The 22014-nt window shown below is 38.1% G+C and overlaps 3 protein-coding genes and 1 non-coding gene across 9 annotated transcripts; 2 read left to right on the forward strand and 2 right to left on the reverse strand.

The window, feature by feature from the left end:
* Nucleotides 1–329: 329 nt before the first annotated feature.
* On the forward strand, nt 330–4632 carry LOC131316931 (serine/threonine-protein kinase D6PK-like). Of its 2 annotated transcripts, none has more exons than XM_058346490.1 (3): nt 330–548; nt 1634–2712; nt 3353–4632. In XM_058346490.1, the coding sequence occupies exons 2-3, from the start codon at nt 1742–1744 to the stop codon at nt 4233–4235; spliced, it is 1854 nt and encodes a 617-aa protein (XP_058202473.1). In that variant the 5' UTR covers nt 330–548; nt 1634–1741; the 3' UTR covers nt 4236–4632. The 2 variants fall into 2 exon arrangements, with proteins under 2 accessions (XP_058202473.1, XP_058202474.1); XM_058346491.1 differs by lacking the exon at nt 330–548 and adding an exon at nt 551–669.
* A 1747-nt stretch (nt 4633–6379) lies between these two features.
* On the reverse strand, nt 6380–6452 carry TRNAF-GAA (transfer RNA phenylalanine (anticodon GAA)). Its single transcript has one exon. It is a non-coding gene; the product is annotated as a tRNA-Phe (tRNA).
* Nucleotides 6453–10035: 3583 nt separating this feature from the next.
* On the forward strand, nt 10036–17929 carry LOC131316933 (phosphatidylinositol/phosphatidylcholine transfer protein SFH9-like). Of its 5 annotated transcripts, XM_058346496.1 has the most exons (13): nt 10059–10419; nt 10529–10557; nt 13501–13584; nt 13708–13761; nt 14090–14167; nt 14365–14412; nt 14882–14941; nt 15020–15115; nt 15990–16091; nt 16242–16322; nt 17221–17481; nt 17512–17549; nt 17769–17929. In XM_058346496.1, exons 1-12 carry the CDS (start codon nt 10365–10367, stop codon nt 17539–17541), a joined length of 978 nt encoding a protein of 325 aa, XP_058202479.1. In that variant the 5' UTR covers nt 10059–10364; the 3' UTR covers nt 17542–17549; nt 17769–17929. The 5 variants fall into 5 exon arrangements, with proteins under 5 accessions (XP_058202478.1, XP_058202479.1, XP_058202480.1 ...); XM_058346495.1 differs by having other exon boundaries at nt 10036–10419; nt 17221–17549; XM_058346497.1 differs by having other exon boundaries at nt 17512–17929.
* Nucleotides 17930–18325: 396 nt separating this feature from the next.
* Nucleotides 18326–21806, reverse strand: LOC131316932 (WEB family protein At1g12150-like). The gene is made up of 3 exons (XM_058346492.1): nt 21506–21806; nt 20477–20737; nt 18326–19958 (listed from the first exon to the last, which is right to left on the reverse strand). Exons 2-3 carry the CDS (start codon nt 20720–20722, stop codon nt 18372–18374), a joined length of 1833 nt encoding a protein of 610 aa, XP_058202475.1. The 5' UTR covers nt 20723–20737; nt 21506–21806; the 3' UTR covers nt 18326–18371.
* Between the last annotated feature and the right edge of the window lie 208 nt (nt 21807–22014).

Below are 22014 nucleotides of genomic sequence, written 5' to 3' on the forward strand. Positions count from 1 at the left end.
CCCACCTTCAGCCCTGCTGGCACAGAGGGTATTTTAGTCATTAAAAGTTTATACCCTTCATTTTCGGGGAAAAAAACAATGCGAAATAATTGGACATGAGAATGGCTCTGGAAAATTATCTCATGCCCATTAAACATCACACAAACCATGGTCCAACCAATAGTAGCAGCGGAAAGGCTGAAAGCTTGTAGTACAAAATGCATTACGCCACTCCCTTGGGAAACTCTGCCGTGTCATAATTAGTTGAGCCCACCGTCATAGATTGTTCCAGCGCATAGCTTATAAATTTCTCTGCTTTAAAGCTTTGCTTTGACCCCTCTCTCTCTCTCTCTCTCCCTCATTCGCCTAGTAGTCCAGAAGCTGAGGCCCCCGGTCAAATTTACTACTTGCAAGCATCCTTTTCCCCATCTCTCTCTCTCTCTCTCTCTCTCTCTCTCTTCCCCCTACATGCATCATCAAGCTTTGAGGAGCTCGCTTTCTACAGTGCTACTCTTTTCACTGCTAAAGCAAAACCCCTGATGTTGAGTTCTGATCCGTCCTAACATCAGGTACTCTCTCTCTCTCCACATATCTTTTATTTCGGTTTCTCTTGATGGGTTTGTGGCACTTTACCTTCTACCCTTGCCTTTTTGCATCTGGGTCTCTCCCTGATTTTGGATCTGCTTAAGGGTTTGATTCTTAACTGTTACTCTCTGATCAAGATTTGATTTTTGCTTAATGGGTAGTTAATCATTTTCATCTTGGTAGTTATAGTTGTAGAATTATCCATGTTTATGGTATTGTTATTGAAACATAAGAAAATGAAGTACTGCATTTGTTGAGGAGCTGACCTGATTGGTTTCTTGTGGTCCTGAATCTTTTATAATAATTGATATGTACTCGGTTTTTTCTTTGTTGGTATGTTATTTTCAGTAGTTTGGTTGAGGTTTTACTTTTTCATGCCTGTTTGGGGGAGAAAAGTTTGCGTCTTGAGTTCTATGTCTATGCTTACTTGTCTTCGCTGGTTTTGTATTGTTCCTTTCAAAGTAAGTTTTTTTGGCGGTCTGCTTGCGTAACGTGCTTCGAATCTTCGACGCTCCTAGTTTCTAGGAGAATAAATCTGTTTTGCTAGCTCGGATTTAGGTTCTGTTATTAGTTATTTGCATAAGAAGAAAGAGGAAGGCTGTTCTAGTTTGACTCTAAAGAACGCAGCAAGAATCACGGGTTACTCCACCGGCCGGTCTTATGAGTGAGTGGACATCTATTAGCTAGTTGGCTTTGCTTTCTCACATGATAGGGTCTCTACGAGAGAAGCGATTGTTCCTTATTTTTGATGTACTGGTGACTTTTGGTTACCCCAGATTGATGCAATCTGGTTATGTGTTTCTCTGTTTTAGGTTTGTTGCAGTGGGAGTTGACTGTGCTGATAAGCCTCATTTTGCTCAGTCTTCTGATTGATTTGAAATTTCCATTTGTTTGTGTGGTTTCAAGATTTCACCCTCTCTTGTGTATTTCGTACAAATAGATGAATACATTCTTGCAGTATTTCTTGTTTTGGAATTCTTGCTTCAGTTCAACCTTGTCGGTTGTGCTGACATGGCTCTTTTTTGCTTGTTGGTGCTGATTTCTACCAAATAAATGTTATTGTTGACAGAGTTGAAGGAGAATATGTGTCTAAATGTTATTTGAAGGCATTATGGTCATGAGAGAGGGTGCTGAACAATGGACTTGTTTGATCTGATCTAAGTATTTCTGTTTTCTGATGGCCTCGAAAACTGCAGCAAGACCTTCCCCTGAACAGAAGCAGAAAGCTTTTGGTTCTCGCCAAACAGTAGAGGCAAGTGATAACAGGCATTTGCCTTCGCTGGTCTCCGAGACAAACAAGCTCAAGCTGGTTACTCCTGAAAAATTACCAGAATGTGAACAAACCGCAATGAAGCCAGTTATAAGAGAGGCTTTGGAAAGTAAAAAATCATCGAATTCTAATCAAAAGGGGTCTGCCAATGCATCAGCTAAAAACGCTGATTCAAATGTTTCATCACCGAGTGTTGAACAAGCAACCATAGTGGTAGGCCCTGCACTAAGCGAAACTGGGGCCTCAGTTGAAGTAATTGTAGATCAAGATAAGAAAGCATCAGAGCATGGAGGTGTAAAGGATAGTTCAGTTTCTGCCAAAGTTAGCGGAACCAGTAGCCTAGGCAAAACCAGTGGTGGTGCGAAAATTAGCGGCCGTATGGATTTTGTTGATAGTGGAAAGAGCAGCATGTGTAGAGGAAGCACAAGCACTGATTTGAGCGATGAGAGCACGTCTAGCAGCTTCAGTTGCAGTATCAGCAAGCCCCACAAGGCGAACGATTCAAAATGGGAAGCCATCCAAGCTGTCCGAGCAAGTGCAAAAGATGGGGTCTTGGGTTTGAGCCATTTCAGGCTTCTGAAGAGGTTGGGCTGTGGTGATATCGGAAGTGTCTACCTGGCAGAATTAAGTGGAACCAAGTGTTATTTTGCTATGAAAGTTATGGACAAAGGAAATCTAGCAAGTCGAAAGAAGCTTCTTCGTGCTCAGACGGAGAGAGAGATACTTCAGTCTCTAGACCATCCCTTTCTTCCTACATTGTACTCACACTTTGAGACTGACAAGTTTTCATGTTTGGTGATGGAGTTCTGCCCAGGAGGAGACTTGCACACTCTTCGGCAGAGGCAGCCTGGGAAGCACTTTACTGAGCAGGCAGTGAAGTATGCTATCTCCTGATCATATTCTTTTCAAGATTAGCTTCAAAATTGTTTATGTACATAATTACACATATTCCGTTCTCTTAATTACGAGTACTCGTGTGATAAATAGTTTTAGAACTTATAAGCAAATTGAGAGCTACCAACCTGCTGCACAGAGCTGTTGAAACATTCCAGTTCCTTTATTTTTGTTAGATATTCTTCTATATAGCTTAAAACTTAAAGCCCTTCTCACTTTTGTATGAGGTTGCATTTTCTATTAAAATTATCAATACCGTCCAGTTGAAATAAAACATAGTCAGAGTTTAGGCTTAGGGTTATCGGTTAGCTTGATTGGCATTTGGCACTGGCTGTGTGCTTTTCTGCATACCGGTGACACAGTAACTAGAATAATATGGTGATGCAATCACATGTATTGAAGGGCACTTATTGTATCCAGGGGAGGATAGTAGCAGCCATGCCACTAAAATGATTACTTCACTGCTTCTAAGAAAAAGTCCTCAAGTATTTTGATTTACTGGAGCCAAAAGGCACACTTTGTTTCATAAATTTGTGAGCTAAAACCTAAATGCCTTAATCTTCCCTACATACATTGTAAGGTAGATCATGATTGTAACTGTGTTTTTGCTTTCGTCTTTTGCAGATTTTATGTTGCAGAGGTCCTCCTAGCTATGGAATATCTCCACATGCTTGGTATTGTCTATCGTGACCTTAAGCCTGAAAACGTTCTTGTGAGGGAAGACGGACACATAATGCTCTCAGACTTCGACCTTTCACTTCGTTGTATCGTTAGCCCTACTCTTGTCAAGAGCTCTTCCCTAGAATCTGAGCCACTTCGAAAGGATCCCGTTTATTGTGCCCAGCCAGCTTGCATTGAGCCTCCTTCCTGCATCCAGCCCTCTTGTGTAGTTCCCACTACATGCTTCTCTCCCCGCCTCTTTTCTAGTAAATCCAAGAAAGATCGCAAACCCAAAAACGAAATCGGCAACCAAGTCACCCCATTGCCTGAGCTCATAGCTGAGCCAACCAGTGCCCGCTCCATGTCATTTGTCGGGACCCACGAGTACTTGGCTCCTGAGATCATCAAAGGCGAGGGTCATGGGAGTGCTGTGGATTGGTGGACTTTCGGGATCTTTCTATATGAACTCTTGTTTGGTAAAACTCCTTTCAAGGGATCAGGGAATCGAGCCACATTGTTCAATGTGGTGGGACAGCCTCTTCGGTTTCCAGAATCACCGATGGTAAGTTTTTCTGCAAGGGATCTGATTAGAGGACTGCTGGTTAAGGAACCGCAGCACAGATTGGCTTATAAAAGGGGTGCCACAGAGATTAAGCAACACCCATTCTTTGAAGGCGTGAATTGGGCATTGATACGATGTGCTACCCCGCCTGACATTCCAAAGCCAGTTGATTTCGAGCGAATACCAGCCCCACCAGTACCAACGAGTGAGAAGAATGCTACGGTTGCACCACCAGCTCCTGATCAGAAGGGTTCCACTAATTATTTGGAGTTCGATTTCTTCTAGATATAGTAGCATAGATTGGGATTTGCTTTTACTTTTAAGGGGGAACAATGTTTTGGATGGTGAGAATGTATGTTTGCTGCTTGTAGCTAACAGTTTTCCAATCTGTATTGCTTATGATTGCATGAACTACCACAATTTCAGCTCACTGGCTTCAGGAATGTGGAGAAAATACAGTCATGAAAACCGGAAGCTTATGGCTTCAAGCTGCACTACTCCATTCATGGAAAATAGATGTAGAGTGACGAAGACTAGCCGATCAATGGCCATATTCACCCAATAGAATCTGTTTTAGGGTATGTTTTCATTTGAAAGATGTAGCACCAAAACGACAATGTAGCCCTTGTGTTCGCAACGTACAAATGTATGTCATCTTTATGTGCTGCTACCATTGTGACCACAACTGGAGTATGAGGTGTTTGTTTTTGGTTATTAATGCCTCTTCTGGTCTTCTGACTTGAATATTACTCATAGTATTCTTTTCTCTAGGCACTATCGGCCCTGAGTAAAAGCGAGCGAGGCCTCAAAAAATTTGCTACAATTAGGGGGTCCATATAAGTATTTTCCGTTCAAAATGAGCAAGTAAAATAAAGTAGAAATCGATTATGTGAGCCTTTTTTTTTTTCTTTTTTTCTTTTTTTTTTTTTTTTTTTTTTTTTTGGGTGGGGGGGGGGGGGGGGGGGGGGTGTGTGTGGGTTGGGGGGGGTGGTAAATGAATATATGAGCGTTATTAGTACTTTATACTGTTAAAAATTGCACGAAGAGTGATCTTTAAGTGATTTTGTTTAAAATATTTGTAATGATATGCATAATTTTAAAATTTAATTTTATCTGTTGCGTACTAATAGTTTTGTTTCTTCGAAATTGCCTTGTCTATCTGTTTAAAAAAAAGTTACCTTGTCTTTTTACCATTTTGCCTCATTATCTCTAAGCATCTTGAGGACCTTTTTTTTTATTTTTTATTTATCGGCACATCTGGAGGACCTTGAGGTAAGAAAAATAAAGGGGTGTTTGGCTACCTATTTTTTGCATTTTGTATTCTTTACTTTTTGCCTTTTGGGTGTTTGGCAACCCTCCACCATAATTCATTCCCAACAAATGAGTTCCCTGGTTTTGAGGATAGAGGCTGAAATACAAAAAGAGGACTTGAAAAGTTTTTCAATTTCTCATTTTGCATTCTCAATTTGGGTCTGGGGCAAAGATACATATTTGCCCCTACCCTTTTCAAGCTATATTATGGTTGGTATTTATTTGAGATTATGATAGATATCCGCCCTCTATAGTTTTATTTTCTAACTCCATGACGAAATTAATGGCAATAACATTTTCTCAAGGTAATATTTGATACTACTTCCTACTTAAAAAAACTATCGGAGCTTTTCAAGTATTTTTGTGAAGTGGAAGGACCAAACATATTTTAATTAACAATATCTAAAAATAAAAATAAAAATTAAGGACAACACGATATAATATTAATCTATAATCCATTTTGATGATTATACACATTTGGGAGCTTACTTTTTGACTTTTTATTTTTAACTTTTTGGCCTTTTGATTTTTTGAATTATGATCAAAATGTATTTTGAATTTGGACTTCTATTACAAAATGTATTCACATTTCTCCAAAACACTCATCAAATTAAATCATATATTCCGACCAAAATCCAAAAAGTAAAAAATGCAAAAATGCCAAAACGAGAGGCTCCCAAACACCCTCTTTAGATACGTATCTGTACGGAGTATATTTTATTTTATTTTGACTGATCTAAAAGAGCGGAGGAGGGGTCAACAAATATACCTACCTTCTCTTCATGCGGCCGAAAAACTTCAAACGGGTTCCGAATGACATGTTCGGATTGGGTCTCTAGACCCAAAAGACTTACCTTCTCTCTGCGCACGGTTTTCAAAACTTTTCTCCCTAATTATTACTCTTATTTCTCTTTTTCTCTCTCTCCTCCCAAATTCAAAATCTCATACCGAACAAGGCCGGATTTTTTCACTATCCCCCAAAAAACGCAAGTAATACAAAGCTTCTCTCACATGGTGTCCGGCTGACAAAACTACACTGGAAGTAAATCTGATTCTGCGACCGTGTAGAAAAATAAAATAAAAAGGTTAACAGTTCGAAAAAGGGAAGTTAAAGAGATTGCGGTGAGCGTGGATCGAACACGCGACCTTCAGATCTTCAGTCTGACGCTCTCCCAACTGAGCTATCCCCGCTGTCGTCAATCACGTCGTTTTACAAGAGCTTTATTACAGTATTAAGGACTCCAAGATTACGTGTAATAGAGTCACCTAACCATGATTGGTTAGAATTATTATGGTTAGTTCATGAGTCATAAACCATCGATTCTCTCGTCAACCAATAATCTTTGCATGACTCTGCTTAAAATAAGTTATTATTAATAAAACAAATATTACCATCGAATTAATTTCAAGGGTGGTAAAATGGACATGAGAAGTAATGAGTGCTTGATCATGAGGTCGCATGCAGAGACGGATGAACTATGGGGCACGTGCCCCCACTCAATTCAATTTTTTTGTTTACAAAAATTAATCCAGAAATTAATTATGAGTGCTCTAGAGCCAAATATTAAATATGATTCTGAAGGATAAAATGATCAGACAAATATGATCTTCGCATCGGTTCGAACGGATTGAAAATTGAAACACTTAAGTATATGCTCTTCATTTAATTCTACAGTTCTCTTAAGATTCTCATTTGAGAGCTCTAAAACCAAAAATTAATTATGACCCTTTAGAATAAAATGATCAAAAAAATAAGATCTTTATAACGACTCAAATGGATTGAAAATTGGAGCACTTAAGTATCTGCTCTTCATTTGGTTCTATGGCACTCATATGAGATCTCTAAAGACAAAAATTAATTATGACCCTTTTAAAATAATATGATCAGAAAAAAAAAGATCTTTCTATCTATTCAAATTGATTAAAAATTAAAACACTTAATTTTTTAGACAATGTTATAAGCACACACAATCACATTATAAATACTTCTCTAACGAAAAAACATGAGCATTATTTTTTTCAATTTTGCCCCTTGATGGTGGCTCTCACCAGAGAAGCCATAAAGGGATTATAACCCTTTTTGTGTTTATTTTTAGAAATTATTTCCCTTTTCTCATATGATGAAGTTTAAATTTATATTGTGCTTGATTGTAAATTTTTGTTCAAGTGTAGTAAAAATTGGTGCCCCCACTTGAGAGAATTCTTCGATCCATCTCTGGTTGCATGTTTGAATTTTACGAAGGCTGACCATCCCAAACCTAGAATTAATGGTTAGTTCATGGGTCATAACCATCGATTCTCTCATTAACTAATAATCTTTGCATGACTCTGCTTAAATTAAATAAGTTATTAATAAATCAAACATTACCATCAAATTAATTTCAAGAGGTGGTAAAATGGGCATGAGAAGCAATAAGTGTTTGATTATGAGGTCACATGTTCGAATTTTACGGAGGCTGACTATCCCAAACCTAGAATTAATGGTTAGTTCATGGGTCATGACCATCGATTCTCTCATTAACCAATAATCTTTACATGACTCTGCTTAAAATAAGTTATTAATAAATCAAACATTACCATCAAATTAATTTCAAGGGACTGTAAAATGGGCATGAGAAGTAATAAGTGTTTGATCATGAGGTCGCATGTTCGAATTTTACGGAGGCCGACCATCCCAAACCTAGAATTAATGGTTAGTTCAGGGGTCATGACCATCGATTCTCTCATTAACCAGTAATCTTTTGCGTGACTCCGCTTAAAATAAGTTATTAATAAATCAAACATTACCATCATATTAATTTCAAGTGGTGGTAAAATGAGCATGAAAAGCAATAGTAAGTGTTTGATCATGAGGTCACATGTTCGAATTTTACAGAGACCGACCATCCCAAACCTAGAATTAATGGTTAGTTCATGGGTCATGACCATCGATTCTCTCATCAACCAATAATCTTTGCATGACTCTGCTTAAAATAAGTTATTAATAAATCAAACATTACCATTAAATTAATTTCAAAGGGTGGTAAAATGGGCATGAGAAGTAACAAGTGTTTGATCATAAGGTCGCCTGTTCGAATTATAGGCCGACCATCTCAAACCTTGGGGTCACTGAGGATTATCTCCGGTCGTTTATGTTTGAATTTGTACATGTAAGTCAATCTATAATTTGTAACATTACTCTTGTAAAAAAATTCGTGGCAGATAACCTAGTCGGTTATGAAAAAGACATGTAATTTTTAGATAAATAAACAATGTACTTTTGTGAGTTGACAATAATTTATTTCTTGCTCTTCCACCAAAAAGAAACAAAGTACTTTGTGATTTTTTTTTTCTTCAAAATTTGGAAAAATAATTTTTGCATTTCACTCTCTTATAATGCACTTTTTTTCTTAGGAGCCTATAAAAAGCACTCCAAAACTTGTTCTTTTTTGCATTTCACTCTTTCATAATCAAGCACTTATTGATTTCTCATTCTAACTTTATCAGTCTTTTGGAATTTGATGGTAATGTTTGATTTATTAATAGTTACTTATTTTAAGTATTTATTGTTTTCTCATGTCCACTTTGTCAGCCTCTTGGAGTTTGATGGTAATGTTTGATTTATTAATAGTTACTTATTTTAAGCAATCATGCGAAGATTATTGATTAATGAGAGAATTGATGGTCATGACCCAGTACTTAAAATTATAGATAACACAAGCACTAAAAGATTATAAAAAAGTGAAGTGCAAAAATTATTACCCTTAAAAAAAATTTCACAACGATTTAATAGGGTTTTTCGAGATCTTGAACTTTTAGTATGAATAAATTTAAATATTACGTACAAAACTACTCCTATTTGATTTTTTAATTATAAAATCACAAGTATTTTCGTTAATAGACTTCTAATTTGAATGCAAAACGTTTAGGAATACAAAGTACAAACTATAAAATACACATCTTTGGAGTGCATCGAATGAGCGCAACGCACGCAATTCCTAACAATGATCGACTGACTTTGATGTTATTAAAAAAGTAATGTAGAAAAATTGACCTTAATGTTAATAGTACATGGGAAAAAAGTCTTGATGCTCTTCTTCTTAAGGGCTCGCTTGGATGAAGTATTAGGTTTGGAGGTATTATGTATGAAGGGGGGATTGGATAGTAAGGGGTATTATGTAAGAAGGGTGGGTCCACATTGATGTGACGAGGGGATTAAATAATACTTGGTTTGGATGAGGTATAAAATGGAAGGATAAGGTTGTTTTGTAGTTGAATGGAAGAAAGAGGGGGTATTATAAGGGGGGATTACACATAGCCGGCTCTCACCCTAGCCATGTGTAAGCCCCCCTTAGGGCGTATTAGAGGGGATTATGGAGGAGGGGGTATTAAGATATCCCCCTGTTTTTGGCTTGCCAAAGCACGCTATAGAAGAGGGCCCACGTATTAGAAGGGTGTATATTACAATACACCCTTCTATCGTGGCATCCAAACAGGCCCTAATGGCACTGTGGACCAGAAGCACGTGTACGAGTACCAAGAGCTTGGGAACCTTCCCTTCTCTTCCTTTTTATATATACTTACAGCACAACAAACAAAACAAAAACTGATTCCACAGAAAAGAAAAGAAAACATTTAGATCCGTTGGTTTGGAATTTTGGATCTGAATTTGTAGATAAAAAATATAAAAAGAAATAGAATAATAATTAAAAAAATAGAAACAAAATAATTAAAAAAATAAAATACTATAATAATTAAAATCCTAAATCCTAAAGGGATCTTAAAGCTAGTGTGTTGTCGCCTTCCGAAAAACGTGTGAGGTTCAGACTTGAGTAGGATTGGAGAGAGAGAGAGAGAGAGAGAGAGAGAGAGGAAAAATACAGTAAAGAAAAAGCTGAGGAGAGAGAGAGAGGGCCAGAGGGGAACTGGGAAGGTCAAGATTCACCCATTTGGTCATTCAACAAAGGCAACCTTTTACTTCTCTCATCGAAGTAGGAGTAATTTCCTTTCCCAAAAACTGAACTTAAAAAAAAAAAAAACTGGAAAAATAAGAAGTGGGTGATTCTAATCATTGTGAAGACTTTGGTGGTCGATCGAGAGAGAGAGAGAGAGCGCGCAGAAGTAATGGGAATGGTTACCCAAGAAGCTATAGATCAGCTGCAAGTATTAATGGAGGAAGGTAGGCTTACACCCTTTTCACATTTTTCATTTCTTTCTTTCTACTTAGTAGATATTTTCAATTAGTACCTGTTCCTGGAACTTTCTTCTGGGGATTTTGTTTTTGGCAGTTGATGAACCTCTGAAGAAAACATTCAAGGTCAGCATTTCTCTCTCTCTCTCTCTCTCTCTCTGGGTGTGTGTGTACGTATCATTTGTTTCTACGTTTGCTTGCTTTGTCTGATCTGTTTCCTACTGTGGTGAAAATTCCTTCGTTTCGACGATTTATACATTGGGTTAGATTTCTTATTTTCTGTTTCTGTCCCATAAATCTAGCTGTAAATTATTCTGTGTTTGGAATGATTCACTTGGCTAATTCCTGTAAAGTTCAAAACCTGGTCTTTTCTCCTTGATTGCAATTAGTAGCACTTGGGTATTATTTAATTCATTGCTGACAACTTTTGTTTCATTTTCATTTTTTTATTGTCGAGAGTCTGTATTGTTAGAATAATTAAATTAACATCTTGGAGGAGGAGTTGACCTCCTTTCCCCCGCACTTAAGTGCACGCCTGATGCCATTGGACCAAAGGCCTCTTGGCTTTGATAATTTTCCATTGATTGTCATGTGATGTTTCGAATATTTATTTACTTGATTTTAGCTCGGGTGATGGACTGATTGGCTTGGTTGTTAGAGGAATTTTTTTTTAACCTAAATGTATTTTGACGGTTGTTGAGAATATCTTCACATCTCTATTTTATTGGGCAGATTTGGAAAATGCTTGTAATTGAATGAGGTTTTATATTTGTTCTATTCTGTTTTTGTTCTGTAATTTGGTGGCTAACTTAAGCTTTTCCTACTACTGAAACGGTTTATTTGAAGAAGATGAGTAGTTTTGAATTTTCGACATTGGGCTCTATATACGATCCGGGTACTCAAGATCAAATATTCAATGTCTCAAAATTTTACAAGGAGATGTGCTTCTCATGAGTACGCGATCGATTAGTCGAGGATGGAATCTTTCATCCTTTAACTAAGGACTTACATTAACTCTAAAGCTGTATTTGACAAAGCAAAATGCCTAATTGGTTGCACTAGCACCGTTGTCGTGCTTTCTTTCTTTTCCACAATCCCATTTACATGGTCGCTAGACTTGTTGAGTTTTAGTATTTTTAATTCTTTTACTCAAATCTTTTTGCAATGTTTATTCCTACGAGCTTCCATCCTCCACTATCTCTGCTACCCTGCAAGGTTGGAAGCAGGGCCGGCTCTGAGATTTGTGAGGCCTAAAGCTAATTTTTCAAATGGGCCCCTCAAATCCCAATATACTTTGCATAGGTAAAAAATGAACAAAATCACATATTCAGAAATTGTGAATCTTTACATTTGTGGCGTTACTTTTGCTGATTAGTTGATTTAGATCCTCAAAAGTACTTTTTGGTGGGTAGATTGAGAGAGTTTTTGAAGTTTTTCGTTAAAGTGAAAGAAGAGCAGTGAATAAGCGAAGGCCTTTCAATCTTTAAAGAGTTTACATCTGTTTTTCAATTTTTTTTTTCTTGATAAGCATCTTTTCTCAGAACTTAGACCCCTTAGGTCTTTAAACTAACGAAATGGGCACCAAATTGTCTCATGTTTTGGCCTTTTCACTAGGGTCTTACTTTATTTTGAACATATGCCCCAATTACATATGGGTCTTAGTAGCAGGGTCCTTCTAAAATAGGTGTGCTCCCAAGACGGGAGCTCGAATTGGCCATCCCAAGATGGGTGCTTGAAGGGAGCTCGCTTCTAACTAAGATTGGAGCTTATCGGGCGGTTAAGATAGTTATTCTCTTACTTGTAAGGGAGTTATGCCATTATGGAAATAAAAATATGAAAATCATATCAGTCAACAAGTTTTGCAAATTGAAAATATCTAACTTCCTATAATTACTCTTTAAGATCGGGAAAATTCTCAATAAGCTTTTCTTTTTTTTCTTTTTTTATCCTAAGTATTGCTTTTCCTTCAATGGTTAAGTATTTAAATATATGTTATACAGTCCGGTTCCTATCCACACCCCTTCCCGTCCGCACCTCCCCTTTCCTTTTCGAATTTCGATGATCCGAGCCGCTTAATGTGTTCAGAACGTTATTTTAAAGGTACCCGCAAGAGATTGGCAAAAAAAACACCGGGAAGGGCTTGATTTGAGCAGTTTTTTATTGAACCATTCAATAAAATACAAACAAAAACTGTTCGGATGAAGTCCTTCCCGATCATTTTTTTGTCGATTTCTCGCGGGTACCCTTAAAATCACGTTCTGATTATATTGAGTGGCTCGGATCATCGAAATTCTATCAGAAAAGGAAAGGTGAGGACGGGAAGGGGTGTGGACTTGATCCGGACTGATATGCTATATATGTATTTATATATAATCTATACACTCCTTAGGCGCTCCCAACCTTGGGAGCTTTTAGGTGCCTCCGTTTCCTCACACCCGCCCTTGCTCCCACTTCGTGCTGCTAAGATATGGGTCGATAAAATTGGGGCCCCCAAAATTAGTGAAAATTTGGGGGCCTAAGGCGATGGCTTTACGGGTTTCAGCCCGAAGCCCACTCTGCCTAGAAGCCTTCTCCCCTATGCATAGCCTAGAACAGCCTTTTGTTGTCCAATGATACTGTTTTGTTACTGTTTTTTAGTGGTATAAAAAAGTTACGTTCCTTTTTTTGTCAGATAAGTGCTATATGGTTACTTCCGCTCTGTGGAAGTTATGGCAGAGGATTTCTAGTAGTTGTCCAACAACACTGTTGTCTAGTCTAGACTTACCCAAAAAAAACAAAAAACACCATTGTCTAGCTTCCTTGTTTTTGTGATACGTGCTATCTAGATAGTAGTTACTTTAATTAACAAATGACCATTTTCATTAACAAAACTGGTGTACATCAAAAGAACAAAAAAAGAGAAGGATTCTTGTTACCATTTTGTATCAGATTCGTTCCCTCTAACTTTGATTCACAGTAATGGAGAATGGCAGTAGATGTACTGTAAATTTGTTTGTCTGTAGCTATGATAGCATCAATCTCCGATTGTATTTTAGTGTATGCTGTTAAATGTGGCATTTTGGCCTGCAGAATGTACATCGGGGCTATCCTACTGAAACTTTGGCCCGGTTCCTCAAAGCAAGAGAAGGGAATGTTTCCAAGGCTCACTCAATGGTTATATTCATTTTTTCCTGGTTCAATAGTTTTAGCCACCTGCCCTTAAGTTACGAAGAGGAGGCATATCATTTTGTTATCTTTCTCATAAGTTAGTGAAAATGATTCTGTTTCATTTTTCAGTTGGTGGATTGTTTAAAGTGGCGGGTGGAGAATGATATTGACGGTATATTAGCGGTAAGTTCAAACTTCATGTAAGAGCCTAGTTGAGTTAAAGCTAACTGTAGGATACAAATGCTGGTGGACATGCCTACGACTTGTGAGCTCCATCTCGTTGTGTGCATGTACAATTTTGCAAACAAGTCCGGGAATGTGGATGGTTGAATAATTTGTTTCCATTCAGTTAACTTGACCATTGAAGCACAACTGCACTTTTCCTATTTGACAATGTCAATATTGCGTCTGCATCCTACTTCTTTTAAGAGAAACAAATGCATTTCTATTCTAAGTATGATTTGCTACAATGGCTCATTGTATTCTGATTTTCTGGCGCTTCTATTTGCAGAAACCCATTGTTCCTACTGATCTATACAGAGCAATACGTGATTCACAACTTGTAGGATTGTCCGGTTACTCAAGAGAGGTGCTTTTTTTTTTTTTTTTTTGTTTCTCATTGTAGCCTTTGTGTTTCTTTCTTTTTTTGGTGGTCAAATAGCCTTTGTGTTTCGATTGTACTGCATCTTGCATAATAGAGTTCAATACAACTCAAGCAAACTCATGGCACTTTGAAACCTTGTCATGTACTCATATGGTCACGATTAATGGCATCCTCTGTGACAGGGCCTTCCAGTTTTTGCTATTGGCATAGGCACCTTTGACCAAGCATCTGTAAGGACTACAACATTTCTAATTTCCTTTACTTATTGAAATACTTTTGTTTGTCTTACAATTATTATAAAGTTACTGCCAAACTCCCACTGCTATAATTTGAGGGGACATGTGTGGCATTTGATTCATGTGTTGTACAACACAACTAGAAAGGAACGTTAATAGAGATACAAGAATTAAATGTTACACTTCTCCTTTCAAATACATGATTTTCCGGAGAAATTGGTTTGCTGGGGCTTTATTAATCCTTGACAAAGTGCCATTTTGATCAATGGAAGGAAGATGTTTTTCTTTTCTTCCATTGTGTTATGTGTATCTCTTTGCCAAGGGTATTCCACTGATGATTTTCTTCTTTTCTTTCCATTACTGTTTTCTTTTTTCCTTTTCCTTGTGGGAAGAGACTGTATTCATGTACACTACGATGAAAAATTCCTCATGTGTTATTTACATGCGTCTACCCAAATTTCAGGTCCACTACTATATTCAGTCACACATTCAAATCAATGAATATCGGGACAACGTACTTCTGGTGTGTAACACAATTCTTGTATGTTTGACTGTTTTATTGATTATCAAACATTGTGTTGACTCATAGACTTTGTTGTAGCCTTCTGCCTCAAAACAGTGTGGGAGACATATTAGTAAATGTCTGAAGGTTTTTGATATGACGGGTCTGAAGCTTTCAGCACTTAGCCAAATCAAGGTATACAGTTGCCGGCACTGCGGAAGTTTTTCCTTTCAGCCATTTCCCCTTTGTCGTTTAGTGCAGGGAAATATTTTGGGGACTGTCATCGCTTTTGTCAGACTTCTAACAGCATTTTCTTTCAGAGTGGTACTTAGCTACTAACAGATCCATTTATCTCAATTTAGTTGTAGTCTTTGAGACCTGAACTGCAACTGAATTCCTCGAGCAATTCTCTTATTCTCATTGTTTCTTTTGTACTTCAACTTATGTTGTTCTGGTCACTATACAACACTACCGTCTGAGGATGTGATGTTCTCTATTTCTTTCAGTCAAAATTGGGGATCTAAAGTTCAATTAACAAAATCAAAGCCAACACTACTGTCTGAGCTATTGGAAATGAAATGGAGTCTGAGCTAATGAAGTGAATGAATATATAACTAGCCCCACTAAACAAAGGCCGTAACAACATAGATTATCAGATAACTAATTGGAAATGACTAACTATCAAGTACGATAATAAGGAATACAAAGTCTTTAGGAAGATGAAGCAGAAAGTTGCAACCATGAACTATGAACAAAAAATTCTTTGTCAGAATTCTATGCTCTGCCCGTTGTATGTAGTGGAAATATATTGGAAAAAAGTATTGCCGAACAAAATCCTAAAAAATATGTCCTCCTTAGTGAAAAATTAAGCAAACGCTGTTGGGCTTATCATGATTACTGGCGATGTGACATGAATTATGTTTCTTGCTGGGTCTGAATCGCATGATTTATTGTATTATGTCTACGTTCTTTGGGACTGCTATTATATTTCACAGATTTCTAAGATAAATGACATGGCTATTGAGGATTCTGTATTACTTATTGACATTGATGTCATGTGTTCATGCAGCTTTTGACTATTATTACTACAATTGACGACCTGAATTACCCAGAGAAGACGCTTACATACTATATCGTCAACGCTCCCTATATATTTTCAGCTTGTTGGAAGGTACACCTCCCAGCTTTTTATTCTGATTGATCTCTAACACATTCACGTTCAATAAGTACTATTTTTGACCTGAATGTCTTTTCTTATATGTAGAAAATAGTACTTGGGTATTTTAGCATACCAGCTCTGTGAAACCTTAACTCTTGGCAGGTAGTCAAGCCTCTTTTGCATGAGAGGACAAGAAGAAAAGTGCAGGTACTGCCAGGTTGTGGGCGAGACGATCTGCTGAAGGTAGGACAGTTTATCAAGTACCTTCAGTTAAAACTTCCATGTATTAGTCAAACATTGGTATATTAGGACCTCAAGATACAAACGGTATCATGTTAAGATTTATTCTGCTTGTGTAGTTGAAATCACTACTTGTGAGAGGCTGAGACCAACTAGGACACAGTTGTTGAAATGCATTAAACACTGTTCTCGGACTCATCTTGATGCCCTATTAGCTAGTCATTAAAGATCATATGGTTGTGTATGCAATAGCATCTTAACAAATCACAATATATTGTGTCTTGTGACTCTTGTCACATATTCTGAAACGGATTTGACCAACTAGGACACAGTTGTGGAAATGCATTATAAACACTTTTCTCGGGCTCATCCTGATGTGCTATTACCTAGTCATTAAAAATCATATTGTTGCATATGCACTAGCATCTTAATAAATCATAATACACTGTGTCAATGTCACATATTCTGATACGGAATTTCAGTCATCAGTTGAAGCTGTTAAAAATTATTGCTTATCTGGACTTTGGAACCAGTATGGTAAGCATGCAATGCTTGTTCTAGTGCTTTGCATATGGCGCGCATCCCTCATAAAATAAAGCCTTTTGTACATTAAGCTGGACACACCAGAGCATTCCTTGGTCAAACACTATATGCACTAGGTATAACCGTATAATGGTCCAAAGATTATGAATATACTACTAGAGCTTTAATGGCTACAAAGAAGGGATGTAATACCTAATGTCTTATTTCTCATGGGTTCAGAATGCTAAAGGTTCTTATGATAGCTTACTGCTGGCAACAAGATTTCATTTACTTGAAACACTGTCCTAATTTCTTTTTCTTTTTTTTTTTTGAACAGCGAAAACACTGCCCTAATTTCATTTGCATTTCTTTTCCACAGATAATGGATCAGGGATCCCTCCCACACTTTTGCCGAAAAGAAGGGTCTGGATCATCCCGACATATGGAGAATTCAACGGAGAATTGCTTTTCCTTGGATCATCCCTTTCATCAACAAATCTACAACTACATCAAGCAGCAATTTGCCATCCGAGAACCTGTGAGACCTATCAGACAGGGATCTGTTCATGTCGTTTTGCCAGATTCAGCAGTGGAAGACATGGAAATTGCAAAAACCCTTGAATCTGAGTTGCAGAAGTTTGATTATCAGGATGAGATCTGTGGGTCGTTAGACGGGCTGAAAATAGATCATGGCAAATGAGAGGGAAGGTAATGCCTCTCTTGTGGTGATGAGTTGGAACAACAGATGCACTATTACTATTTACTGCTAACTGTGGCTTAATTTATTGCCCACGTCAGTAGGGTTGTCTGGTACTAATGACCATAATAGTTGCGGTATTAACTCAGTACGAGTTTTCTGGAAATAGCTAATAGTATTCGTATTCACTTACCTTATTTGCTGGCTAATCAATTTCAATCTATTTGCAGCCTGCATTTGGAAGAAAGCAAACGGCTTATGTAAGTTAATGTCTATGTGGATCCTGGCTTATGTCATTTGTACAGAAATGAATGCCCCGTTGTATGCTAGAGCAAGATAAACCCTGTAAGCATCTAATTCTTATTCAATCCTCAATAGCTTGTTCCTGACCTGTTTCTCTTTCCTACTGAAGTATCTTGGGTGGAAAGGCAAGCCCATTGGCCATTGCATAGTTTCGACTGTAGAATGGATGGTTATGCTTAGTTTTATACCTTTGTTTCTCCACATGGTGTAGAGGGTCACACAAGAGTGATGGTTATGACTATGTTCTAGACACAAAAGCAATTAGAAGCGTGAAACTATGAGGTCAAGAGAATCATGAAAATGTTTAAGAAAAATATTACAGGAAACAAAAAGTTAAGTGACCTTTTGTGCATACTTTGTTTTTTTTGTTTCTAGAGCAGGAACATAGGAACTCCAACCCACATTGAGATTCATGTTTGATCCACTATATGAGTGAAGCTTACCAGATGCACTTTGTTAGAGGGGGGCAGTTTTCCTTTTCCCATTTTGGATACCATTCAAATGTGTAGAATTAGTATTGCTTTGGAAACCTAAATATACTCCATCTCTTCCCGATTAGAGGAAGTCTCTGGCGCTACCTTTTTATCTTCTTGTTGGCGCCACTTCTGCAGTTCTCCCTCCACCACTTGTTTGGCTGCCTCGGCCATCTCTGCTTTCTTCAAAGCATCCTCGGTTTCAGTCTTCATATCCTCTATCTCCTTCAAATCCTCTTCCAACCTCTTTGCTGCCTCACTTTCCCTCACCTTTATGGCTTCCACCTCAGCCATGGCATCTGCAACTTTCATTTGACCTAACTTTTCAAATTCCTCCACTTTTTTCCTCAAAGACTCAAATTCCTCAGCTGAGAGCTTGATCTTGTCCTTAGACTCTGAATTCTTAGAATCAGTACACAAAGGCGTGAGGTGAATCTGATCGTTGACAACCTTTGCAGCTACTTTTGCTTCTTCAGCCTCTTTTAATGCAGCTTGTAGCTTCTCCTCTGTTTCCCTTTCCAAATTTCGTTTGGTTTCAGCCTCTCGCTTCAGATCTTCAATACTTCTCCTTAGCTCTTCTGATTCTCGTCTTGCATGATCGGTTTCTGACGATAACTGTTGTAGAGTTGATTGCATATCGTTAGAAGCCTCTTCTTGTTTGATTTCTCCTGCAAGAGCTGCTTCAAGCTCCTCTTTGATTCTTTCCAGTTCGACTCTTAGGTTCTCAGAGACCGATTCTGATTTTGCTTCCTTCTCCTTCCACTCACTGCAATCCTTCTTCACCTCATCCAGATCCAGCTGCAACGAATTTACTGAGGTACAGAGCAAGCTTTTTTCTTTTAAAACTTGTTCCAATGCATTTTTAGCATCCTCAAGCTCCAAAGTGACTGTTTTCAGAGATAGCAGATCTGACTCGCGCACATTTTTCAACTGTTCTTGTATGACTGCGATTGCTTCTGTTGTTTCTTCAAGCTTCTCCTCAAGATTTCCAGACAGTTTCAATTTAGATTCTTCTTCCTTCAGCATTAGGATTTTCTTTTCCGCTTCTTCCTTGGCCGTTCTAAGGAATTGCAGACGGGCTTCTTTATCTGCCGCATTCTTAGCTTGCTCATCTTGTCCATGAACAATGGCGATCTTGACCTGACTAAGCGTTTCACTCATCGTTGCGATTTCCTTTGACAGCTCATTTAACCGCTCTCTGTTAACCTTTGTTGCATGTTGGGCATCTGCTGCCTCTTGGAATGCTGATAGTTTTATATCCAGAGCCGCATCAAAATCCTGTCGAATGCTTGTAAGCTCTTGTTTTGCACCTATAAGTTCAGCGGCAGAGGCCTTATACTGTTCTCTTTCGCTATCCACGGCCTGTTTCCAAGAAGCACTGTCAAGTTGCACGTCTTTTATGCTGGATTTGGCTTCTTCGAGTTCTTTTGCTCTATTCTTTGCAGCTTCTGTTGCTGCAATCGCTGCTTGCTTGGATTCACTCGCCGTTTCAAGCTTGCATGTTAGTTCTTGTAGGGTTCTGTTGGCCTTTCCGAGTTCCCGAGCTGCTTGGGATTTTGTAGTTTCTGCACTTTTGAGCTGTTCTTTGAACTTTTCCAGTTCTTTATGGGCCAAGTGAAGCTGTGTTTCTTTCTCTAGTACCCTCTGTAACAAAACAAATTATAAAACAAACGGTAAACTTTGAAGCATTAGACAATGAATCTTTGTCCTATATTGGTCTTTTTACCTGTGATGTCCACTGTACTGACTTGGATGCATCTATCTTTTTTTTTTTTCTGATCCGCTGGATGCATCTATCTGAACCCTACTAAAAATGAGAGCGTACAGGTTGGTTTGGATCAATATGGCATTAAGACTTCATTCTTGTTCTAGATTTTTTCTTCCTTATAGGATAACGGTTGGTTTCTTATCACGTAGACCAGTCTTTTGGTGGGTAACATGTTCGTCGTGACGTATCCTTACTGTACCCAGATTCTATTTTTGTAGATTTAGTCACATGTCCATATCTATGTATCCGTATCCTATTGTGTCAATGTCCAGTGTCAGTATCCATGCAACGTAGATTCTACCTATCAATGAATTACCCTAGAACTTTAGGTGGAACGGGGGTTGTAATCTTTTCTACTGCAAGTGTCTATAGAAGAATATGTTATATTACTTACCTCCTCGGCAGTTTTAGGCTTCTTAAGGACAGGTCTGGCCTTTGGGGAGGAGACTTCACCAAATAAGCTTACAGCCGCCTTGACAGATTGGAACGGTGCTCGGGTATCGATCTCACCCACCACCTCTGTTCTAGGAGATCCTCCTCCTATGCTGCTTGGAGACCCTGTGGTTCTTGGAGAACCTGCAGCAGCTCTTGGCGAAGAACCCGTCACATTCTGCCGCGTTCTTATGCTGAAACTAAACATGATTTCCTCCTACACCTGCAAAATCTGTTTGTCAGACGACATTCCTGTGGAACTCATTGAAGTTTTGACCAAAATTATAGGACTAGATAAGGATTAACTCAATCCACAGACATAATATTTGACGTTCTGGTGGTGTTTTCGCGGATAAATTTCCTTCAGGAAAGGAAGTTTTCCTACTTTTTGGTGCCCCGTTGATGGCGATGAAGATACTCACATAAGCTACAACAATCATGTAATCTCCGATTGCTCGGGTATGGGAGGGGAGGATTGCAGATAAACCTAATCTTTGCAATATGCGAACAAAGTGGTTGCTCTGAGAAAGTTTTATGTCTAAGATAGTGGCTTCCTATTCCTCTACAAACTAATGAACGGACGTTATGCCCCTACAAATCAACGCCGGAAGACATTCGAGAAGGCAGGCCTAGAGATCCAAATAGAAGATGGTATTAAGAACATTTTGCAAAACTGGGAATTCGAAGAAATAGTAAAATGAAGATCTGAGGAGGAATACCACAAATTACAAATTGGATACTTCGGAATTGGTAAACGTAATCTCTCACTCCCAATAATGCTATATTTCTGGGAATCAGCGAAATACGAAAATACGACAAAAAAAAAAAGAGAGATTTATCAATAACCCTAATAAGTTTGGAAGAGATGGATTGGTTTCTTCAATCAAATTTCGGCATTGTTCATTTCCATGGGAAAATTCAATGATTCGCTTCTTTAAATTAAAAGAAATGTATCAAACAAAAAATTAGAAAAGTAATTCAAGCAATGTACCTCAATGGAAGGTGTTCTTCTTTAGATGATTGCCCGTGATTATATGTCGCGCAGAAGAATCAAGCAAAAGACACAGGAAGAGGGGGGAAAAAAGGGTTCTAAAAATGTCAATTGAGAAAATCTTGAATTAAATTAGCATGCAGCTACAATAGGAAAATAATCGAAACACGAATGCTCAGATTAGAATATGGATGTGTCCGGAACCGTTTTTGTGTATAGGCAACCCGCATATGGTGTGGGGCTCATGTGTATGGAATGGTTGCGGACACATTTGAATATGCATCTTGTGACATGGTGCGAAAATTGAGATAAGGGAAATTTTTAGAATATGGATGTGTCCGGAACCGTTTTTGTGTATAGGCAACCCGCATATGGTGTGGGGCTCATGTGTATGGAATGGTTGCGGACACATTTGAATATGCATCTTGTGACATACTGACATGGTGCGAAAATTGAGATAAGGGAAATTTTTTTATTACGGTGAACTATTGTATTGGATTATTTATTTA

The sequence above is a fragment of the Rhododendron vialii genome, chromosome 2a (assembly GCF_030253575.1).
Source record: "Rhododendron vialii isolate Sample 1 chromosome 2a, ASM3025357v1".
NCBI classification, from domain to species: Eukaryota; Viridiplantae; Streptophyta; class Magnoliopsida; order Ericales; family Ericaceae; genus Rhododendron; species Rhododendron vialii.

Coding starts and splice junctions, on each gene's coding strand:
- LOC131316931 (XM_058346490.1), top strand. CDS start 1,742: ATGGCCTCGAAAACTGCAGCAAGACCTTCCCCTGAACAGAAGCAGAAA. Junction 2,713..3,352: donor TTTACTGAGCAGGCAGTGAA/GTATGCTATCTC, acceptor CGTCTTTTGCAG/ATTTTATGTTGCAGAGGTCC.
- LOC131316932 (XM_058346492.1), bottom strand. CDS start 20,722: ATGTTTAGTTTCAGCATAAGAACGCGGCAGAATGTGACGGGTTCTTCG. Junction 19,959..20,476: donor AGCCTAAAACTGCCGAGGAG/GTAAGTAATATA, acceptor GTTTTGTTACAG/AGGGTACTAGAGAAAGAAAC.
- LOC131316933 (XM_058346495.1), top strand. CDS start 10,365: ATGGGAATGGTTACCCAAGAAGCTATAGATCAGCTGCAAGTATTAATG. Junction 10,558..13,500: donor CTCTGAAGAAAACATTCAAG/GTCAGCATTTCT, acceptor TTTGGCCTGCAG/AATGTACATCGGGGCTATCC. Junction 15,116..15,989: donor CAGCACTTAGCCAAATCAAG/GTATACAGTTGC, acceptor GTGTTCATGCAG/CTTTTGACTATTATTACTAC.